The sequence below is a fragment of the Colletotrichum tamarilloi genome (assembly GCF_030869305.1).
Source record: "Colletotrichum tamarilloi strain Tom-12 chromosome Unknown Scaffold_16.1, whole genome shotgun sequence".
NCBI lineage: Eukaryota > Fungi > Ascomycota > Sordariomycetes > Glomerellales > Glomerellaceae > Colletotrichum > Colletotrichum tamarilloi.
The window spans coordinates 624,239-641,152 of NW_026849399.1; the positions used below are offsets into that span (position 1 = coordinate 624,239).

Below are 16,914 nucleotides of genomic sequence, written 5' to 3' on the forward strand. Positions count from 1 at the left end.
TTTCCCAGTTTGTTTTCAGGTGTCCCGTGGCAAGATAACACACGGCTGGTCGCTGGTTGCGCTGCTATCCTTTGCCAAGTAATGAGACGTTATTACGATCAATTTGCAGATCTGGCTTTCCACACAATCCAGCAGAGTTCTCGTGAAAAATTGTCGAACCAAGAACTCATACACCGCCGTTGGCTAGGGTGGGATAATGATTAAGATAGAATCATTTTCTAATATTCCAGGATATGATGTTTAAAGTAGTGGACTATGGTTTGAGGTCATGGTGTCGAGATTCGAAGTCTCGAGGAGGTCTTTCCACTGACGGTTATGACCCATCTCCGTTGAGCCGTCTACCAGAAGCCGGACCATAACGAAGTCGTCGACTGTGTCAAGAATGTGCAAGCCTTGGTAATGCTGTCTACGTCTCATCTCAGCTGCCAAAACAAGTCCTCAATTCACTGAGAGACCGGTAGAACCCAAGGCGAAATGCGTGCCTTATTGTGTGAAAGGTCTGTTTAACCTTTGCCAAGTCGTTGCTTCAAGACACTCAACACCAGCAACGCCGTCTGTCGTTTGCCTGTCACAGGTGGAGCCGTCAAAGAGACTAGTCTGTGCCTAGATTCCACCGTCCGACCTACAGTCCTCGTGGCAATAGGTCCTGTTGGGGTTTTCAAGATCAATCCTGGTTACATCGTGGGCTGGCAACACGAAGCTTAGTTACCCAGGCTGTTTTTCGTGAGCAATTACATGGACCGGTGACACGAATGCTCTGCACAAAACGCTGTGATCGCTTGATTGTATTGTGAATCGTATAGTCAGCGTAGCTGTGTGAAGAGCGGTGTGAGTGCTGCGAGACTGTTAACCTTAGCTTTGGCTATCAGAGTAGCATATGCCATTAAACGTGTTGTCCTGTCTTTCGACTACAAGCCGTGGGACAACCAGTCAAATGCCGAGTTAGCAACAGCTGCGCTGCCTTCCAACGGCTTCACCTCGGAGATCGACAATGGAAACACCACAAGAATTGCCAGAACCAGCCTCGTATATCTATTGGATGTCTGAACAAAAATCTTACCGCTCGATCGCTGCCTCCCATACTGGAAGGGGAATCATCAAGCGACCCCCGATAACAGCTCTAAAAGCCTATAAGCGGTATCACGTCAAAGATGCGTTGGCTACCAGAACGACAAGGCTTTGGCTTACTGCTCTGCAGCAGGAGTTGCAAGATCTGTCTGGAAAGGAATGGATGGCCAAATTCGGCTCCATAGCTCGCTCATTCCGGCTCAAGGGCGCTGCATCGTCAGCTGGATGGCTGCAGTTGATCACGCTACTAGCTTACATTTCCAGAAGACTGGATATGCTTCTTGTTGGAGTGCCGATGTTCCGTGAATTATCAGAGGTGGGACGAGGGAAAGAGCGTGTATCAAGCAAACAGCTGTCTGCGGCATCTCTTCCGCTGTCCAGACGAAGTTTCACAGTAGAGGCAGAGAGGCAATTTGCCGTTCCCGGTAGCACCAGGAAATATCATCTGTGATCTGCCGTTGCTTATATGTGATTTGATACGTCAGTGTCCCTTAGTCGAGGACGCGTGGTATCCTATGGAGGATGTACGATCAGAACCGGCTCAGCCTGGCACATAAAATTGAAGATTTCCCGCTGAATGGAAGGCAATTGTGTGTGCGGGCCGAGCGTACATGACAAGTGACAAGGCCATCAAATTCCTGCGCGGTACAATGTGGTCATTGGGATTCTTGTAGTCCTCATTTGTGTTGAAGGTCAGGGTTCCTCTTTCTGTCCCCTCTGCCGCCTTACTATGACCACATTAGCAATTGGACATTATAAGCCATGGTTGATTTTTGATCGCAAGGGCTGTCACGAGTGGCTTCTTGTGGACTACGTCACTTCTGTCGAACGTCGGTAGCTCTTATTACTTGCTAGACCTGTTTTGCCTTGAGCAACTGTATGACTGAGGCCTAAGATGAGCAGCGATCCGGACGTGTTCAGGCACATCCCATCATATCTGTACCTTCCGCATTCGTCATTCCTGGCCGTACTGCCAGCTTTATCTGGCCACGGTTGATAGCTCGTATAATCCACAGTCGCCATGGTGTATGACCACGCACAACCGCGGATGCTCGCACCGGGCCGCGTGAGCATACCGTCGGTTGCTTGCATCATGATCCGTCTTTGATGGCAACCTGGTCAAGGGCGGTCTGGGCATATGACATGCTACCACCGTGAAGACCAGCGAAACCGTCACATGCTGTCTCCCCGAGATTCTATAAAGCTCTTCCAAGGACTCGCATCGATCCTGTGTCTAGTTCCAAAGGTCGAGTGGCATCTATTTGAGTTAACGATATTGTAAAGCTCTTGACCTATCTCTCAGCAAGCCAGGTTATCTATTCTTGAAATCTCTTTGAACGCTCATCATGAGATTCCTCAGATTGTTTCCGCTGTTGTCTTTGCACTCTTTCGTGTCAGCATTGCCAGTACTAGAGGCACAGGAAGCTGCCAAGTTCCGGTATCCATGGAAAGACTTCACACTCAGCAACCTCGAGTCCGTCTGCCGTAAACAGGACGGAGACCAGCGATACACTTGCACTCTCAGATGTGAGTAGTAATCAAGTCCGGTTGATCATCAAAACCGTACCGGCGCAACGCTTGGCCTGGACTGGTGCCACGCACTCCTTCAAGACTAACTTCTGGGGCGGCCGCCTACCCTACCTAGTCGACGTTTACGATTTCAACACGGAAGACGTCGTGGAAGTCAGCGGAGCACATTGCGGCACGGCCTGGCAATGGGACGGCATCACTCCAAACCAGGGCCCGGATAATAACTACCCCAGCACCGGCGTCCTCTGCTGGAGCGCCGGTTCAGACGCCTTCCAGTTCAGGGTGGCAAAGTTTCGTTCCGCCTCGAACTTTGAACTCTACGTCAACCACTTTTACAGGGACACGCGGTGAGTTTGTATCCGGCCAAACCTTGCCTTCGTACTCGCAAGTCATTTCAGAGTTTTGTTTCTCTGCTTGTCTGGCTGACGAGTTCAAAATTATCGACATCGTGCAGATACTTCAAGCCGCCGTATGACGGGAGAAAGGCTCTGGTGAATATTGTCATCCCGGATGCCCATCCTCTTCCACCAGTGGCTCCCTATGTGCCTCCTGTGAATCAATTTGAATTCATCGCGACGGCAACGATCTCGAGACGCACAGACGGGTTGTCATAGCGGGACAGAGTGTAGGTACTGATGGTGTTGTGTCAGTCCCCTGTACCCTTTTCGAAGGTTGTACTGGTTCGTCGTGAGGGCGCTCGGTCGGAAGAACTTTCCGTCGTGTTTTAGTACCGCCTCATGTTGTGGAAGTTGAGATGGGTTTTTCGACCCCTGACGGAATGTTTATGGGATAATGTGTAGTTTAGCAGAGACGAACGGGGAAATAAAATGAGCCTAAACAGAGAATTCATCGAAACCGCACTAAGCACTCAGAATTGTGAAGTTCCAAAGTGAAGATGACTTCACAATGTTCATTGTCTTGCCTGTTACTCATTGATGAAAAGTGTCGAGGAACAACGAAAAAGGGTTGGCATCAAAGGAGTATAGCTCGGACTCGCGAGTTGCATTTTCCGCAAGGCCACCCTTGGGCTTCGCAACTCACCATGTTCCCAAACAAGCGCCGAAGAAACCGCAATTGAACTCGCTAGAATGAGAATGAAGAAAGGTTGTCGTAAACTCGCTGGACATTTGGTTTTTGATATCTGCGGGCGGAGCCATAGTTAGGTGATGTGTTCTCGAACGAGACTATACGCGCGTCTGACATGAACGTGATCGACGATTAGAGAGCGGCACGATTGCTTATCACCGACGATTTGCGGGGATGTTTCTCGGTAGTCGGTAACGGGCATCAAGCTTTTTTGAATCGCCAAGAGATGCAACCTCTTGTCATGTTCTCTCTTGGCTTGTTTTGAACATCACACTGGCGATCGGTTCATCCTCCACCCCCACAGATTGCAGGGAAAGCTGCCTTCTAGCCATGGACTAGAACAGCGGAGAGTAAAGCGAAAGAAACACCGATCACGATGCAGGGCGGATGATCGACAAATCATATTCCAAGAGACCTTGTGCTGACATTAGACGCTGCTCTACTGTCTACACTGACAGAGTTAATCAAACACAAGCTCGAACTCAGGAGCGAGTAGATCATGAGGCTTGAGGATGGCAGACCGCAAACGAGATAGCATACGACGACCGAGTGAGAATTTGTGTATTGTTCGTCGAAAGAAGGTTAATTGTTCCTGCATTACACTTCTCCATGGACCATGACTAGTTATTAGTCTTTCCGCCGGCAAGTTGCGAAGGCGGCACTGGACAGGTAAGGGGTAGGGTTCGTGTGTTGAAACGTGCAGATTTGCAATTGTTTTGGAAACCTGTAACCTTAAGTGGGATCAAAACGCGAGCAGAAATGTTGGGACGAAGAAGGCCTCCGCCGCGAAGATCCTACGACAAGTTCTGTCACAACTGTCGCACCTGTCCTAGTTGAAGCATTAAGTTTCTCGAGGGGAGATTCAGTTCCCGGCGCTAAGGGGGAACCTTTCGATGGCCGGCCGAGACGTGTTCCCTGGCGAGACGGGCACTTCCGTATGGTAGGACCTGAATCCCTCTCTGTTGACTCGTGATCGTTTTCGTCCCAATCGGCTCTTCTTGCGTTTTCTCAGATCGTTATACAAACTGGTCCTGTAATCCGCATGTGCTTCTCATTCCCCTTCCCTCCATAGCTGGGCTATCTGGTTTGTTCTTCTTCCCCCGCCGCGCTCTCTTACGTTCGGACCTCTGCGAGACACGAACGAACGGCGCCGATAATATCATCAACCCGTCTTCGTGCACTTCATAGCAAAAGAGACAAGGAAGGCCAACCAGAATGGCTCCTCTCAAAGCCCTTTTGGCCCTAGCGGCCGCCTTCACCGGCATCGAAGCCCGCCTCATGTCCAGGGCAGCCGCGCTCGCCAACGGTGTCCAGATGACAAACATGGCCGCAGACGACCAGCAGATCAACCTCCAAATCGGCATCAAGTTGCAAAATATCGACAAGCTGGAACCCATGCTCAGGGACGTCTCCGATCCGGACAGTCCTAAGTACGGTAAGTACCTGACGGCGGCTCAGGTCAACGACATGTTCAAGCCAGCCGAGGCCTCAGTCAAGGCCATCCAGACCTGGCTCGCCAACGAGAACGTCACAGACGTCTCGTACACGGACAACGGCCGCTTCGTCAACTTTGCGACCAACGTCGGCACCGCGAACAAGATGCTCGGCGCCACCTTTGCGTACTATGACGTCCAGGGCACCATGAAGCTGCGGACGACCGAGTACTCCCTCCCGAACGCGATGACGGAGCACATCGAGCTGGTGACGCCCACGACGTACTTTGGCAACATGAAGTCCGACCCGGCCTTCACAAACGCCCAGCTGCCACAGATGCCCGCGCCGCTCTCTCGCAGACAGGGCACCGGGCCCAGCGCGACCGCCAACTGCTCTAAGGTCTTCACACCGGCGTGCTTCGAGCTGGCCTACAACTACGGCGCCTACCAGGCGGACCCGGCGGCAGGCAGCCGCGTCGGCTTCGCCAGCTTCCTCAACCAGTCCGCCCGCCAGGACGACCTCACGGCTTTCCTGGGCAGGTTCCAGCTGCCAGCTCAGAAGTTCACCAGCGTTCTCGTCAACGGCGGACAAGATCACCAGGATCCCAAGGGCGCCATCGGTGAGGCCAACCTCGACGCCCAGGTCATGGCCGCCGCCGTCAAGACCCTCCCGATCACGCAGTACCTCACAGGCGGCAAGCCGCCCCTGGTCCCCAACCTTCGCACACCGACGCAGGCAGACAACCAGAACGAGCCATTCCTCGACTTTTACCAGTTCATGATGACGCAGGAGAACGAGAAGATCCCGCAGGTGCTCTCCGTCTCATACGGCGACGACGAGCAGACCGTCCCCATCGAGTACGCCACGCGCGTGTGCAATCTCATCGGTATGATGGGCCTGCGCGGCGTCAGCGTCCTCGAGTCCAGCGGCGACACGGGCGTCGGCGCGCCGTGCCGCGCCAACGACGGCAGCAACCAACCGCAGTTCACGCCGCAGTTCCCCGCGACGTGCCCGTACATCACCGCCGTCGGCGGGACCCAGGCATTCGGGCCCGAGACCACGTGGGTGGCGTCCGGCAGCGGCTTCAGCAACTACTTCAAGCAGGCGTGGTACCAGGAGACGATGGTGGCCCAGTACCTCCAGACCGGCATCCCCGCTGACGTGAAGGCGTACTACCAGCCCTTTGCCAACTTCACCGGCCGCGGGTTCCCTGATATCGCAGCCCACTCCGCCAGCCCCCCGTTCGCCATCGTTAACGCCAACAAGCTCGTTGGAACCGGTGGCACATCAGCTTCTGCCCCGTTGATGGCCGGCCTCGTCGGACTCCTCAACGACGCTAGAATCCGTGCCGGACAGCCGACTATGGGCTTCATGAATCCGTGGCTGTACAAGAGAGGCTTCAAGGGCCTCACCGATGTCACGACCGGCGTCGCCCAGGGTTGCGGAGGTACGGATTTGCAGTCGGGCAAGCCGTTGCAGGGCTCCGGTGTGATTCCCTTTGCGACATGGAACGGCACTCAGGGTTGGGATCCCGTGACGGGACTCGGCCTTCCCAACTTTGAGGAGATGAAGAAGATTGCTCTTACTAAATAGAATCGCTCTGCCTTCTCTCGCCCCGGAATGATTGGCATTTGAGAGTTCATTTCAGAGGCTGGCTAGCCTAATCGTAAATACACTTGAATTACTGTTACCGTCTCATTCTCCTGATAGAAACGACCTTTGAAATGTAAAGTTCTGTGATAGAAGTACGATGTTCAGTAACTTCAGTTGTACTTTGTCAAGCTGACGCCGAATAGAAGTAATCAACCACGAGAGAATTACCACATGCCAAAGACACTTGCAGACTTCTCGTGGTCTTGCTCGCGTGGCATCTCGCAGCGCTTGCGAGACCATCTCTACTAATCTTAGCCTTGTCCAAACCGTATCTAGGCAACTTTGCCTAATTATTCGGGTGTTTTTGTCTGATAGCCACTTGACCATCGCAGACGAGACCAAGAATAGATAGGTAGGCAAAATGCGAGATCAGACGTTGACAACTGAGAAATCTAATTCGTCAGAATCCGACGAAAAGGAAGCGTTTGCTCAAGATAGGGCTGGGAAGCTGGGGACGAGAGACAAGTGAATAGACAATGAAACAAGACATTCTTGCTCGACTTCACCGAATGCAACCTAGTTTCAAGGGTCCTGCGATGCGATCCCGGGACCGTGGGAAAGGCTTCGTACGCATCTAATGAGCCCGGCTATTCTCGTCGCGTGGCTTGCCTGACAGATTCGATGTCCCGAATTTGACCATAGGTCCTCTTCGAATTTCGATAGCGTGCTCTCGGCGCGTGGCAAGGTCCAAGGTCCGAGCCCCGCGCCAGTCTCGCGGATGGCTGACAGCTGAAGTCTTGGCGCCAAAATAGAGGCTTTTCAGGGGTAAATTCGATCCTCCTGAGGAGCCTCTGCGAAAATCTAAAAGTGCAAAATTTCTTCCAGTGCGGCTGTCTTTTCAGCTGGCCTTTCCGGATATGGAGATGTTGCCGTGTTTTCTCTCGTAGAATACAGCGAACGGCACTGTTTAAGACGTGAGCGCTTTGTTGATCCCATGCCCCCGCGACGTTGCGACGGATGATTCAGCCAGCTGTCAAAGTCCCATTTCGAGAGTCGACACTTTGTTCAGATGCAAGGTTGCTTTTCGCCGTTTTCATCGTGTCTCTTGCTGATTCGAGGGGTCTGGTAACAACCTAGAATAGAATCGTGACTGGCCCATGCAGGCCGAGGCGGGAAAGGAGCTGCTAAAGTGACCAGAGTCTTATCATTTGACAAAGTCAATGTGATATCGACAATCCAGATCGGATGGCCACAGAAAGCGGGACCAGGCTGCGACGAGCTGGACGAATCCGATTTATCTGGGCGGCCGCATTATCAATGTGATGAAGTCGTCCTTGCCTGCAGTAGCCAACAAGAGAATTCTTCCTTACAGTCGCGCACCCTATTTGCCTGTTTGTCACAATGCTATTCGACATCTCCCCCGAGATGAAGACATTTCAGTAGATTCATGTTGCGTATGCCAAGGTAGGTTCTCTCGGGAAGAGCAATGGTCCAGCAGTCCTGGGCGTAAAAAAGAAAGGGACACTAGTGAATAAGGGCCTTCCACTTTTCGAAGTTTCTGCCGGCGTTCGCGATGTTGGTCACAGCGCTGCCAGATGCCGCGAGCCTGGTCTCGACCTTTCGACGCAGTCCGACGTGGGACTAGCTAAGGTCTGAAAGGGCGAAGGCTGCTCTGGAGAGTTCAGGGTCACAACCCTTGCAATCTTTCACGATGTCCTGAACAACTGGACGGCAACCCAGCTCTGGCTGAAAACCATGAGTTCGTAAGGTTGGCGAGACGGGGCGTTGCAAGGATTCGATTGGACAGTTCTTGGGCGGAGATATCGTGAACCGGGAAAATTGTATGCGGGATGGCAATAGTCGAAAACGGGATCTGCGCAGGCTCAGGGGTTGGCTAGATAGGCAGTACAGAGTTCAGACACGCCGACAGCTGAACTTGATGCATAAGGTTGACCGGTATTAGCGCTCGCTACGCGAAAAGAATGCAATTGCCACGTTCGTCGTCAATTTAATAGAGATGATGCGTTGAGAGCTGAAGCCAGCATGTGTTGAGTAGTCTTTGCTCGCGAATTGAGACAGAAACTATTCGTTCAACCGCTGGGCTGAGAGATCTGCCATCCATTGTTAAGCAGCACACAGCGGACGCCGGCAACAAGACCGCGTCCTGGGCAGTGTCGATCAAAAAGAGAATCCAGAGACTTGACTGATTCGGGGCAGCAGACCGACACTTGCGTTTCTTGTTTCCTTTCAGCAGATTCAGCGTTATGGAGGCTTTCTAGTCAAATTGACTCGCGTCTTTGTTGGGATTCACCGCACCCATTGTTCAGCCTGTTCGGACTGCTCAGGCCTCTAGCGCAGAATTTGGCCGGGATGGCGAAACGAATGCATAGACCCAAGTCGAAAGATGAGGCGATGATACCCAAGTGGATTTGAAGTAGCTGAGGTCATGGGAAAGACCGAAAAAGCGCCACGGTCGGGATGAATGGAAATCGGCGCGACCAGACGTTGGGAACTTCAGACCAATATTCTCCATTGTGCAGCATTGCAGCACAAACGTAGCTGAGAGTCGAGATTTGAACGTATCACAGTCGAGCCTGGTGCCTAGAAAAGCAAGATAGTCGTATGCAGCCACATGGTATCTGCAGCGTTGCAGTGGGTGTTGCGGGCGAGAGATTTTGGATGTTTGATTGTCGTGACCCAAGGCGAAAAGGACCAGTAACACAGCTTACCTACCTTAGGTACACGGCGGCCGCTTCCCGAAGAGCCCGATAGGACGTTGCGGATATGCGAATATGCCGTTCAAAGTGCATATGCTCTGGATCACGTCATCCAATGGAACTTCTTCACGGTAACGAGTACGCAGCTAAACAGCATAATGAGCAGCTATACGTGTAATGACATGCTCGTTTCTGCAAGGCACAGGCGGGAGGGAAGGTGCCGGTGGAAGGATGCCGCCGAAGCAACCAAGACACCACCTCAAGACACAACCTCATCTAACCAAATGCAGAAACGACATCCAGGATCTGCCGCCATCCGTGACTGCGCTGCCGCTGCCTTGCAATCTGCATGTATCGCCATCATCATCACCTTGGGCGGCGTGCCAGCTTGCCTACCAACGTGCCAACGAGCCAACGTGCCAGCTTGCCTAGCTTTCCCGTCCCTCCTCCACCCTCTTTCAATCGGGTTCCATCGTCTGCCTCTGCCGGCTTCCTTCAGCCACCATTGTACGACCAACACATCTATCTACGACGTGCATGGAATGGGCCTGGTCTATGGAATACTTACACACTAACACTTTTTGTACGCCATACCACCCCTGGAAATCGGCAGGACCAGGCAATGTCACAGGTTCAGCAAGCCACTCTCGCCCACCTAATCTCTAGCCATCTCATCTCAATCATCCCATATTGACAATTCCGCCCGAACCTCGCCGCTACATGGGATGACGGTGGTTTCCCGTCTTACGCCCAAATCCTCTCCAGTCATTCTGCAAGTTACCGTCATGCATGGCTCTCGGACGAGACAATGACTGAGAGCACACCATTCCCGAAACATTGTTGCATGCCTTCGTGGAAAACACCGTATTGCTCCCAAAAAGCAAGTAACAACGGGAAGCCAACTCCTTTGGGGTTAACGAGGCAAGAATCCACCTCCACTCCGCCAGAGGTGTGCTTCAGGTCGGCCCCAATACGTGATTTTTCACCACCGCTCACAACTTTCACCGTGGCTAGTGCCAAGCGGAGAACTGTGAATGCCCACCAATCTTAGATGTAGGCATCCAACCGCCCTTCTACTTCCTCGAAAAGACCGATACCTTATTCTAGAGCCAAAACACACAAACCTTATGTGAGGACTCGGTCTGAAGATCGCTCTTATTGTACGAGCGTCCCCCCACCCACGACGCAGAGACAACGGGAAACCTACTGCGTAGAGAGACACTCGGCCCGGTCAGCGTTATGTCTCTCCCAAAAGTGGGATACCCTCGCAATCCCAGGGTTGCTCGCCCAAGTGGTCAACGAATAAGGTTACCAAGACCTCGGAAGGCCCTGCCAGCTTGCCGTGACCAGGGTTCTGGGACGAAAGTAGCTAGAGGCCAAAAATCAATTGTCCTGCAGCTTGCGGTATGCCAATTTTAGCGCCCACAACCAACTTGGCCGGCGCAAGCCAAGTAGACGAGCGGAGGTTTTCAATGGTCAAAGACCTCTCGGAGGCTTGCTTTGCGGCAAGGCTAAGCTTGGTCAGGAAAGGACTGGAAAAAGGCCTTTTCCTCTCTCGGCTGTTGATATCAGCTAGCTGTCTTGCGCTTCTCTGCTTACACGACTTCCTTGAAAGCACAGTCTAGAGCCTCAGGAGATAGCCGATTTAGACCACGCTAAGTCAGGACGGCTCTGGTCGTTCCTGAGCTAGACTGCCCCATCATCCGCCGTTCTTCTGTCTCTAACCTTTTGTTTTGCTAGCATGTTGTTGATCACCAAAATCGCCGGGGTTTTCTCTGGCCGGCTTCGACTATCGTGTCTCCGGCGTGGGCGAGTGCCCTGATCAACACTGTCGTTGCCGGTGTCAGTTCACAGGCAGTCTCCCGGCTTGATGAGAAGAACTTTTTCGCGATCTTCCCGTGTCGTCCCGCTTGGCCAGTGGCCTGTAAACAACTCGCCTATTCCAGATCGGCATCATCATCATGATGGCACTTGACCAAGGCAACGCCGATGAGCTAGCACACCTTTGCCTTCGCAGGGGTGTTTATGGCTGTTTCTCAGTCTAACGGCTTGGCCATGCAACGCTTGGAGAGCCATCGTTTGTGCGATAAGGCCTCGACTCTCCTTTGTCGCCTCCATCCACGCTACCCCCTCACGATGGGGGAAAGCTTCTCTCCTTCTTTGTACCTGACTACCGGGTTTCCACCCAACGCACGGGTGGCGCCAGCTTTCGAGCACCAAAGTCAGGAACCATTTCGCTTGTCACCAGTCCCATCTCAGCTAGGAGTCCGTCTTGAACGGACGACTTAGGCTTGTGGAACCCAGGTTTGCGTGCGTGGTCGACCGGCGAGTGCTGGCGAGGCCAACCGTTGTTTGTCCCCCCCCCCTCCTCGATACGATCCTTGACTAACGCCTTTCATTGCCGCATTGGAGGCGTCCATGGCCGCCCATATCGCTCCTGGCGTACTCAGCTAGACCAGATAATATTGCTCTCAGCTGCCGGTGCCCCCGTGTATGCGGCTTGACTAGACCTTTGTCCCCAGGATGGATGCCCTCCGCACTTGCAGAGTCTCTACTATGGTCCCGTCTCACATATCTTGAACCGATTTCCCGTCCCCCTAAGCTACTGGTTACCCTGACCAACACTCATTCCATTCGCTCACAATCAACCATCCTGTTCTCTCTTCACCTCAAGGCGGGAAGTGGTTTGACCAGTTTGTGGTTCGTTCGTTTCACAGTCTCCACAAGATGAAGGCTTTCAAGACATACTTCACGCCCGACCAGGCGTCGGGCCAAACCGAGGCCGAACCGTCGAAGCCGACTACTTTGCAACCGATTGCACCGCAGCCGAAGCCGCAGGCGGCCGAGAGACCGGCTCCTTACCGGACACACAGCGCCAGAACATCCGCTCGACAGTCGACAGTGAGCTTGGCGCTCACTGCCGGTATGAGGGACAAGCATGCTAGCAGTATCATCGACCTCAGGGCAGATGTCACTGTCCACAGCATCTACCAGGACCAGCTCAGGAAGATGTATGCTTCGGCGTGGAACTTGGGTGAGGGTGTTGTTCTCAAGAAGGGTCGGAACGATTATGTCTGCGCTCCTCCTCAGCTATCCACTGTACCCAATGGTTTCTTCGATATGGTCACCCAGCTGAATGTCAGCGTAAGTACTCACAGGCACTCGTCATAGTAGCCAAGTTTCCAAGTTAACCACCTGCTTAGTGTGCCATGACCGTCAACACACCTGTTATCCAGTCCATCATTCACGGACTCCTGAACAGCGGCGAACCCTTGAACTCAATTCCTCTCGCTGGAGGCTTACAGCTTCAAGTCCTCCAGAGGATGACCGATCTGCCCAGATGTCAGAAGCATCACTTTGCAGCCTTCATTCTCGACCCTCCCCTGCTCACCGTCTGGGATGATGATGCCAACAGACTGCATGCCCGCGCAGAGAGCCTGGAGCACATGATCATCTCCTACATCTGGCGTAACGAGGGAGGTGATGAGGAGGATGGCGACGAGAAGAACGAGAAGCAGGCCGGCGTCAATGTTGAGGAACTCTCGCCTGCCGCTCTTGAGGAAGCCCTCAAGGCTGAGGTCAGACCAGTCCGACTTACCAGTTCTATCATGGTTTCGGCGGCGCTTTGCTTGTCTGTGGCGTGCTTGGGTCTCGGTTACCGTAATCTGGCTCTGGAGTCCACCATCGACGGCAGCTACACGCGCTGGGCACTCCTGGCCGTTACCCCGCTTACGCTTTTCATCAGTCTCGTGAGTATTGCGAATCTGAATTACCTGATTGTCATGAACTAACGCACCACAAGTTCTTCTTCTTGTCTATTTCCGGAAATATCTTCCAGATCCTCGGTCCCATCTCGTCGGTTCACGCAAACTCCAAGAACTACTCTGGTAAGGCACCGCGTCGCCTTGGCCCTCACCGTGGCGAGCTTCCCCACGTCACCATCCAGATGCCCGTCTACAAGGAGGGCCTGAACGCTGTCATCAAGCCCACGGTTCTCTCTCTCAAGACTGCCATCTCCACCTACGAGATGCAGGGTGGCTCTGCCAGCATCTTTGTCAACGACGACGGTATGCAGCTCATCAGCGAGGACGAAGCCTCGGCCCGTAGGGAGTTCTATGAGGAGCACAACATGGGATGGGTTGCTCGCCCCGGCCACAACCCCAAGCCTTCAGACCCCACCGTTCAGCCTTTCATCCGCAGAGGCAGATTCAAGAAGGCCTCCAACATGAACTACGCCCTGATGACTAGCAACAGGGTTGAGGAGAAGCTCAAGCAGATCAACCGCGGAAGCAGATGGAGCCAGGATAGTGAGGATCAAGCCTACGAGCAAGCTCTTGCTGAGGTTCTCGAGGAGTCTGAGGGCCGAACGTGGGCTGAGGGCAACATCCGCATGGGTGACTACATCCTTCTTATCGACTCTGACACCCGTGTTCCCCGCGACTGCTTTTTGGATGCTGTTAGCGAGATGGAGGCTTCTCCCGAGGTTGCCATCATTCAGTACACCTCCGGTGTCATGCAGGTTTCCGACTCTTTCTTCGAGAAGGCGTAAGTTGATTCGAGTGATCATTCCATACGCACACCAGCTAATCTCTTTTCACAGTGTCACATGGTTCACGCAGATGATTTACACTATGATTACCTTTGCCGTCGCCAACGGTGATATCTCGCCCTTCGTCGGTCACAACGCTATCCTCCGCTGGTCTGCTCTCCAAGATGCTGCTTCCTACATGGAGGATGGCTACGAGAAGTTCTGGTCTGAGTCTCACGTCTCCGAGGATTTCGATATGGCTTTGCGTCTGCAGACTTCCGGTTACTCTATCCGTTATGGTGCCTACACCGGTGATGGCTTCAAGGAGGGTGTCTCCCTCACTGTCTACGACGAGTTGGCCCGCTGGGAGAAGTACGCCTACGGATGCAACGAGCTGCTGTTCCACCCCTTCCGTTTCTGGCTTACTCGTGGCCCCTTCACGCCCCTCTTCAGACGGTTTGTCTTCTCCAACATCGCCTTTTACAGGAAAGTTACGATTCTGTCCTACATCGGCACCTACTACGCTATCGGAGCATCATGGATCCTTACCTTGATGAACTACTTCCTGACTGGATGGTTCTTTGGTTACTACGACAAGTACTACCTCGATTCGTTCGCTATCTTCTTCTCCATCATCGTCGTCTTCCCTCTCGCTGGAAACGTTGCCTTGGCTGTGCTCAGGTACAGACTGGGCCAGAAGTCTCTCCTTGGAGCCCGTAAGTTTCCCTCTCTTCTTCTGCATCGACACCAGACAGCTAATCTTTTCATATGTAGTCTGGGACAACTTCAAGTGGATGCCTGTGTTCACCATCTTCCTGGGCGGCATTTCACTCCACGTCTCCAAGGCTTTGCTCTGCCATTTCTTCGAGATTGACATCCAGTGGGGCGCCACTTCCAAGGAAGTCGAGAACTGCAACTTCATGGAGGAGATCCCCAAGATCATCAAGAGCTTCGCGGGCACGTTCATCTTCACAGCTCTGGGAATCGCTCTCATCGTCTGCGGATACTACGTCTTCCCCGTCCAGTGGCAGATTCGCTACTTTGCGACCATCTTCCCCGTGGCTATCTCCATCACTTCGCACTTCTGCCTTCCGGTACTCCTCAACCCCGCTTTGATGAAGTTCACCTTCTAAACCGGCACTCATTTTACGCGACCATTTAATGAACATACCATTCACTTTATCTTAGAAATCTATAGACGGAGTTTAATTTGGCAGAAGGGTCCTCCACGGAGGTATAGACTGTTGATAGCGTTCTGGATGGGTCTTTTACTCACTCTTTCCTTCCATCTGGTCTTGATGATGACGAGCATCGTCACGGATACAGCATGATTTAATGTTTTCAATCTCTCTCTCTCTCTCTCTCTATATATATACCAGGCATGTCTATGATATCCAATAAAAGAAGATAAGTAAAAGCTCATTCACAACAGAGACAGTGCCCTTATTCCCAATTGCCAACTAAGAATTCATTAACATTGCATCCGAGTGTTTGATAATCCTTGCGAAGGTAGAACCGGGATCGGCAAGCCAACTCTAGGGCAGTGTTGACCATCAGATTTAATAGTCCAAATCTGCGCTGAAGTAGACACACTCGCAGCTATAGAATCTGTTTTCGAACTCGATATCGAGGGACCGCATAGTACAAGGCAAGTAAATCATCAAGATCCTAGCCGACGCTACTGACCGTAAGAATATCAACGTCATTATCAAGCCATCGCATATGAGACTCATTGCCTTCTCAAACATCTTGCAAAGAAACATGATATGGCAGTCGATGAAATTTCGCAATATATGCTAGACAGCCAGCAGGTCTTCGCAGACCCAAATCCTGGAGAGCCGTAAGCTAACAACAGCTAACTGCGAATTCTTCCCCCCAAAAGTAAAACGATCAAGATTGCCCATGACCAACAATCACAGTAAAACGCCATGTAGAAAATGCCCCGCCGTTCTTCAAGCTCTTCTTTTTTGGTGAACCCAAAACGCCGTTCCAAATGTGCCAAACATGAAAACCCAGAGGGTATCGAGAGCAGCAGCAGCAGCGGCGCAGCTACCACAGCCATTACCTCACAACGACCCCCCACACCCCTCCTCTTCTAATATCCCATAACAAGACCGACCCATCTAACTGTTCGTCGCAAAGAGGGTATCTTCGTCACGAAGGTACTCGCCGGCGTCGGACTGCCTGAAGCAGACGACACCGGTGGGATCGAGACGGCGCGCCTCGGCCGTGGAGCGGGCGGTGACGCCGAAGCCGAGGGGCTTGTCGTCCATGGCGTAGACGATGACGCCCTGGTGCTCGGGGCAGTCGTCGGACCAGCGGCCGACGTGGGCCTTTACGATGTTGCCACCGTACAGGAAGGGCATTTCTCCGTTGGGCTGAGGGATTTTTTCCCTGTTAGCATGTCTGTCCCACTGTACATGCTTCCTTTCGCGGGCTCCAATCGAACGAATTGGGGGTTTTTGAAGTCTGACATACCTTGACCCAAATCTTGTATCTTGCGTGCTCGCTGAGGACGGGAAGAGCGGTTACGTGCAGGCGGAACTTGCCAGTCTTTGTGAACTTTCCTATATGGCGAAAAAGGGGCGGTGGTTAGTCCATATATACACAAAGACTTGACTGAGAACTGGGGTTGGCCTTGCACGCGCACAGGAACATACCGAGGCAGATACCGATGCTGAGAAGCTTATCGCGGGCGATGCTGGTCGCAAGATTGGCGACGGAGAGGCGCACATAGTAGACACGGTCCTTGATCATGCGGAAGACGTAACGATCGGGCTCGGGACCGTTGTCGAGCGGGGCGATGAGGTTCTTCAGCGAGCTGCCCATGTAGCTGGCCAGCTTGTTGAAGAGGGTCTCGGTCTCTTTTTCTGTGAGGGGACGCATCTTGGGCTTTCTGGTGGTTTTTTGATTTCGATTCGAATGTGCTCGGTTCGGTATCGGTGTAATCGGATTGGG

The 16,914-nt window shown here is 52.8% G+C and overlaps 4 protein-coding genes across 4 annotated transcripts, besides 1 other annotated feature; 3 read left to right on the forward strand and 1 right to left on the reverse strand.

Annotated features, from left to right (window-relative positions):
- Positions 1–2,414: 2,414 nt before the first annotated feature.
- Positions 2,415–3,212, forward strand: CTAM01_06148 (uncharacterized protein; the record flags this gene model as incomplete). Its single annotated transcript, XM_060522178.1, has 3 exons — positions 2,415–2,595; positions 2,714–2,945; positions 3,053–3,212. 3 exons carry the CDS (start codon positions 2,415–2,417, stop codon positions 3,210–3,212), a joined length of 573 nt encoding a protein of 190 aa, XP_060383368.1.
- Positions 3,213–4,899: 1,687 nt separating this feature from the next.
- Positions 4,900–6,711, forward strand: CTAM01_06149 (Pro-kumamolisin; the record flags this gene model as incomplete). The annotated part of the gene is made up of 1 exon (XM_060522179.1): positions 4,900–6,711. One exon carries the CDS (start codon positions 4,900–4,902, stop codon positions 6,709–6,711), a length of 1,812 nt encoding a protein of 603 aa, XP_060383369.1.
- A 1,573-nt stretch (positions 6,712–8,284) lies between these two features.
- Positions 8,285–8,356: a sequence feature (Short protein (CTAM01_06150, KAK1501425.1) was converted to a misc_feature.).
- A 3,799-nt stretch (positions 8,357–12,155) lies between these two features.
- On the forward strand, positions 12,156–15,089 carry CTAM01_06151 (uncharacterized protein; the record flags this gene model as incomplete). Its single annotated transcript, XM_060522180.1, has 5 exons — positions 12,156–12,572; positions 12,632–13,177; positions 13,231–13,973; positions 14,029–14,672; positions 14,731–15,089. The coding sequence occupies 5 exons, from the start codon at positions 12,156–12,158 to the stop codon at positions 15,087–15,089; spliced, it is 2,709 nt and encodes a 902-aa protein (XP_060383370.1).
- A 990-nt stretch (positions 15,090–16,079) lies between these two features.
- Positions 16,080–16,842, reverse strand: CTAM01_06152 (60S ribosome subunit biogenesis protein NIP7; the record flags this gene model as incomplete). The annotated part of the gene is made up of 3 exons (XM_060522181.1): positions 16,080–16,334; positions 16,435–16,523; positions 16,617–16,842. 3 exons carry the CDS (start codon positions 16,840–16,842, stop codon positions 16,080–16,082), a joined length of 570 nt encoding a protein of 189 aa, XP_060383371.1.
- Positions 16,843–16,914: the final 72 nt, after the last annotated feature.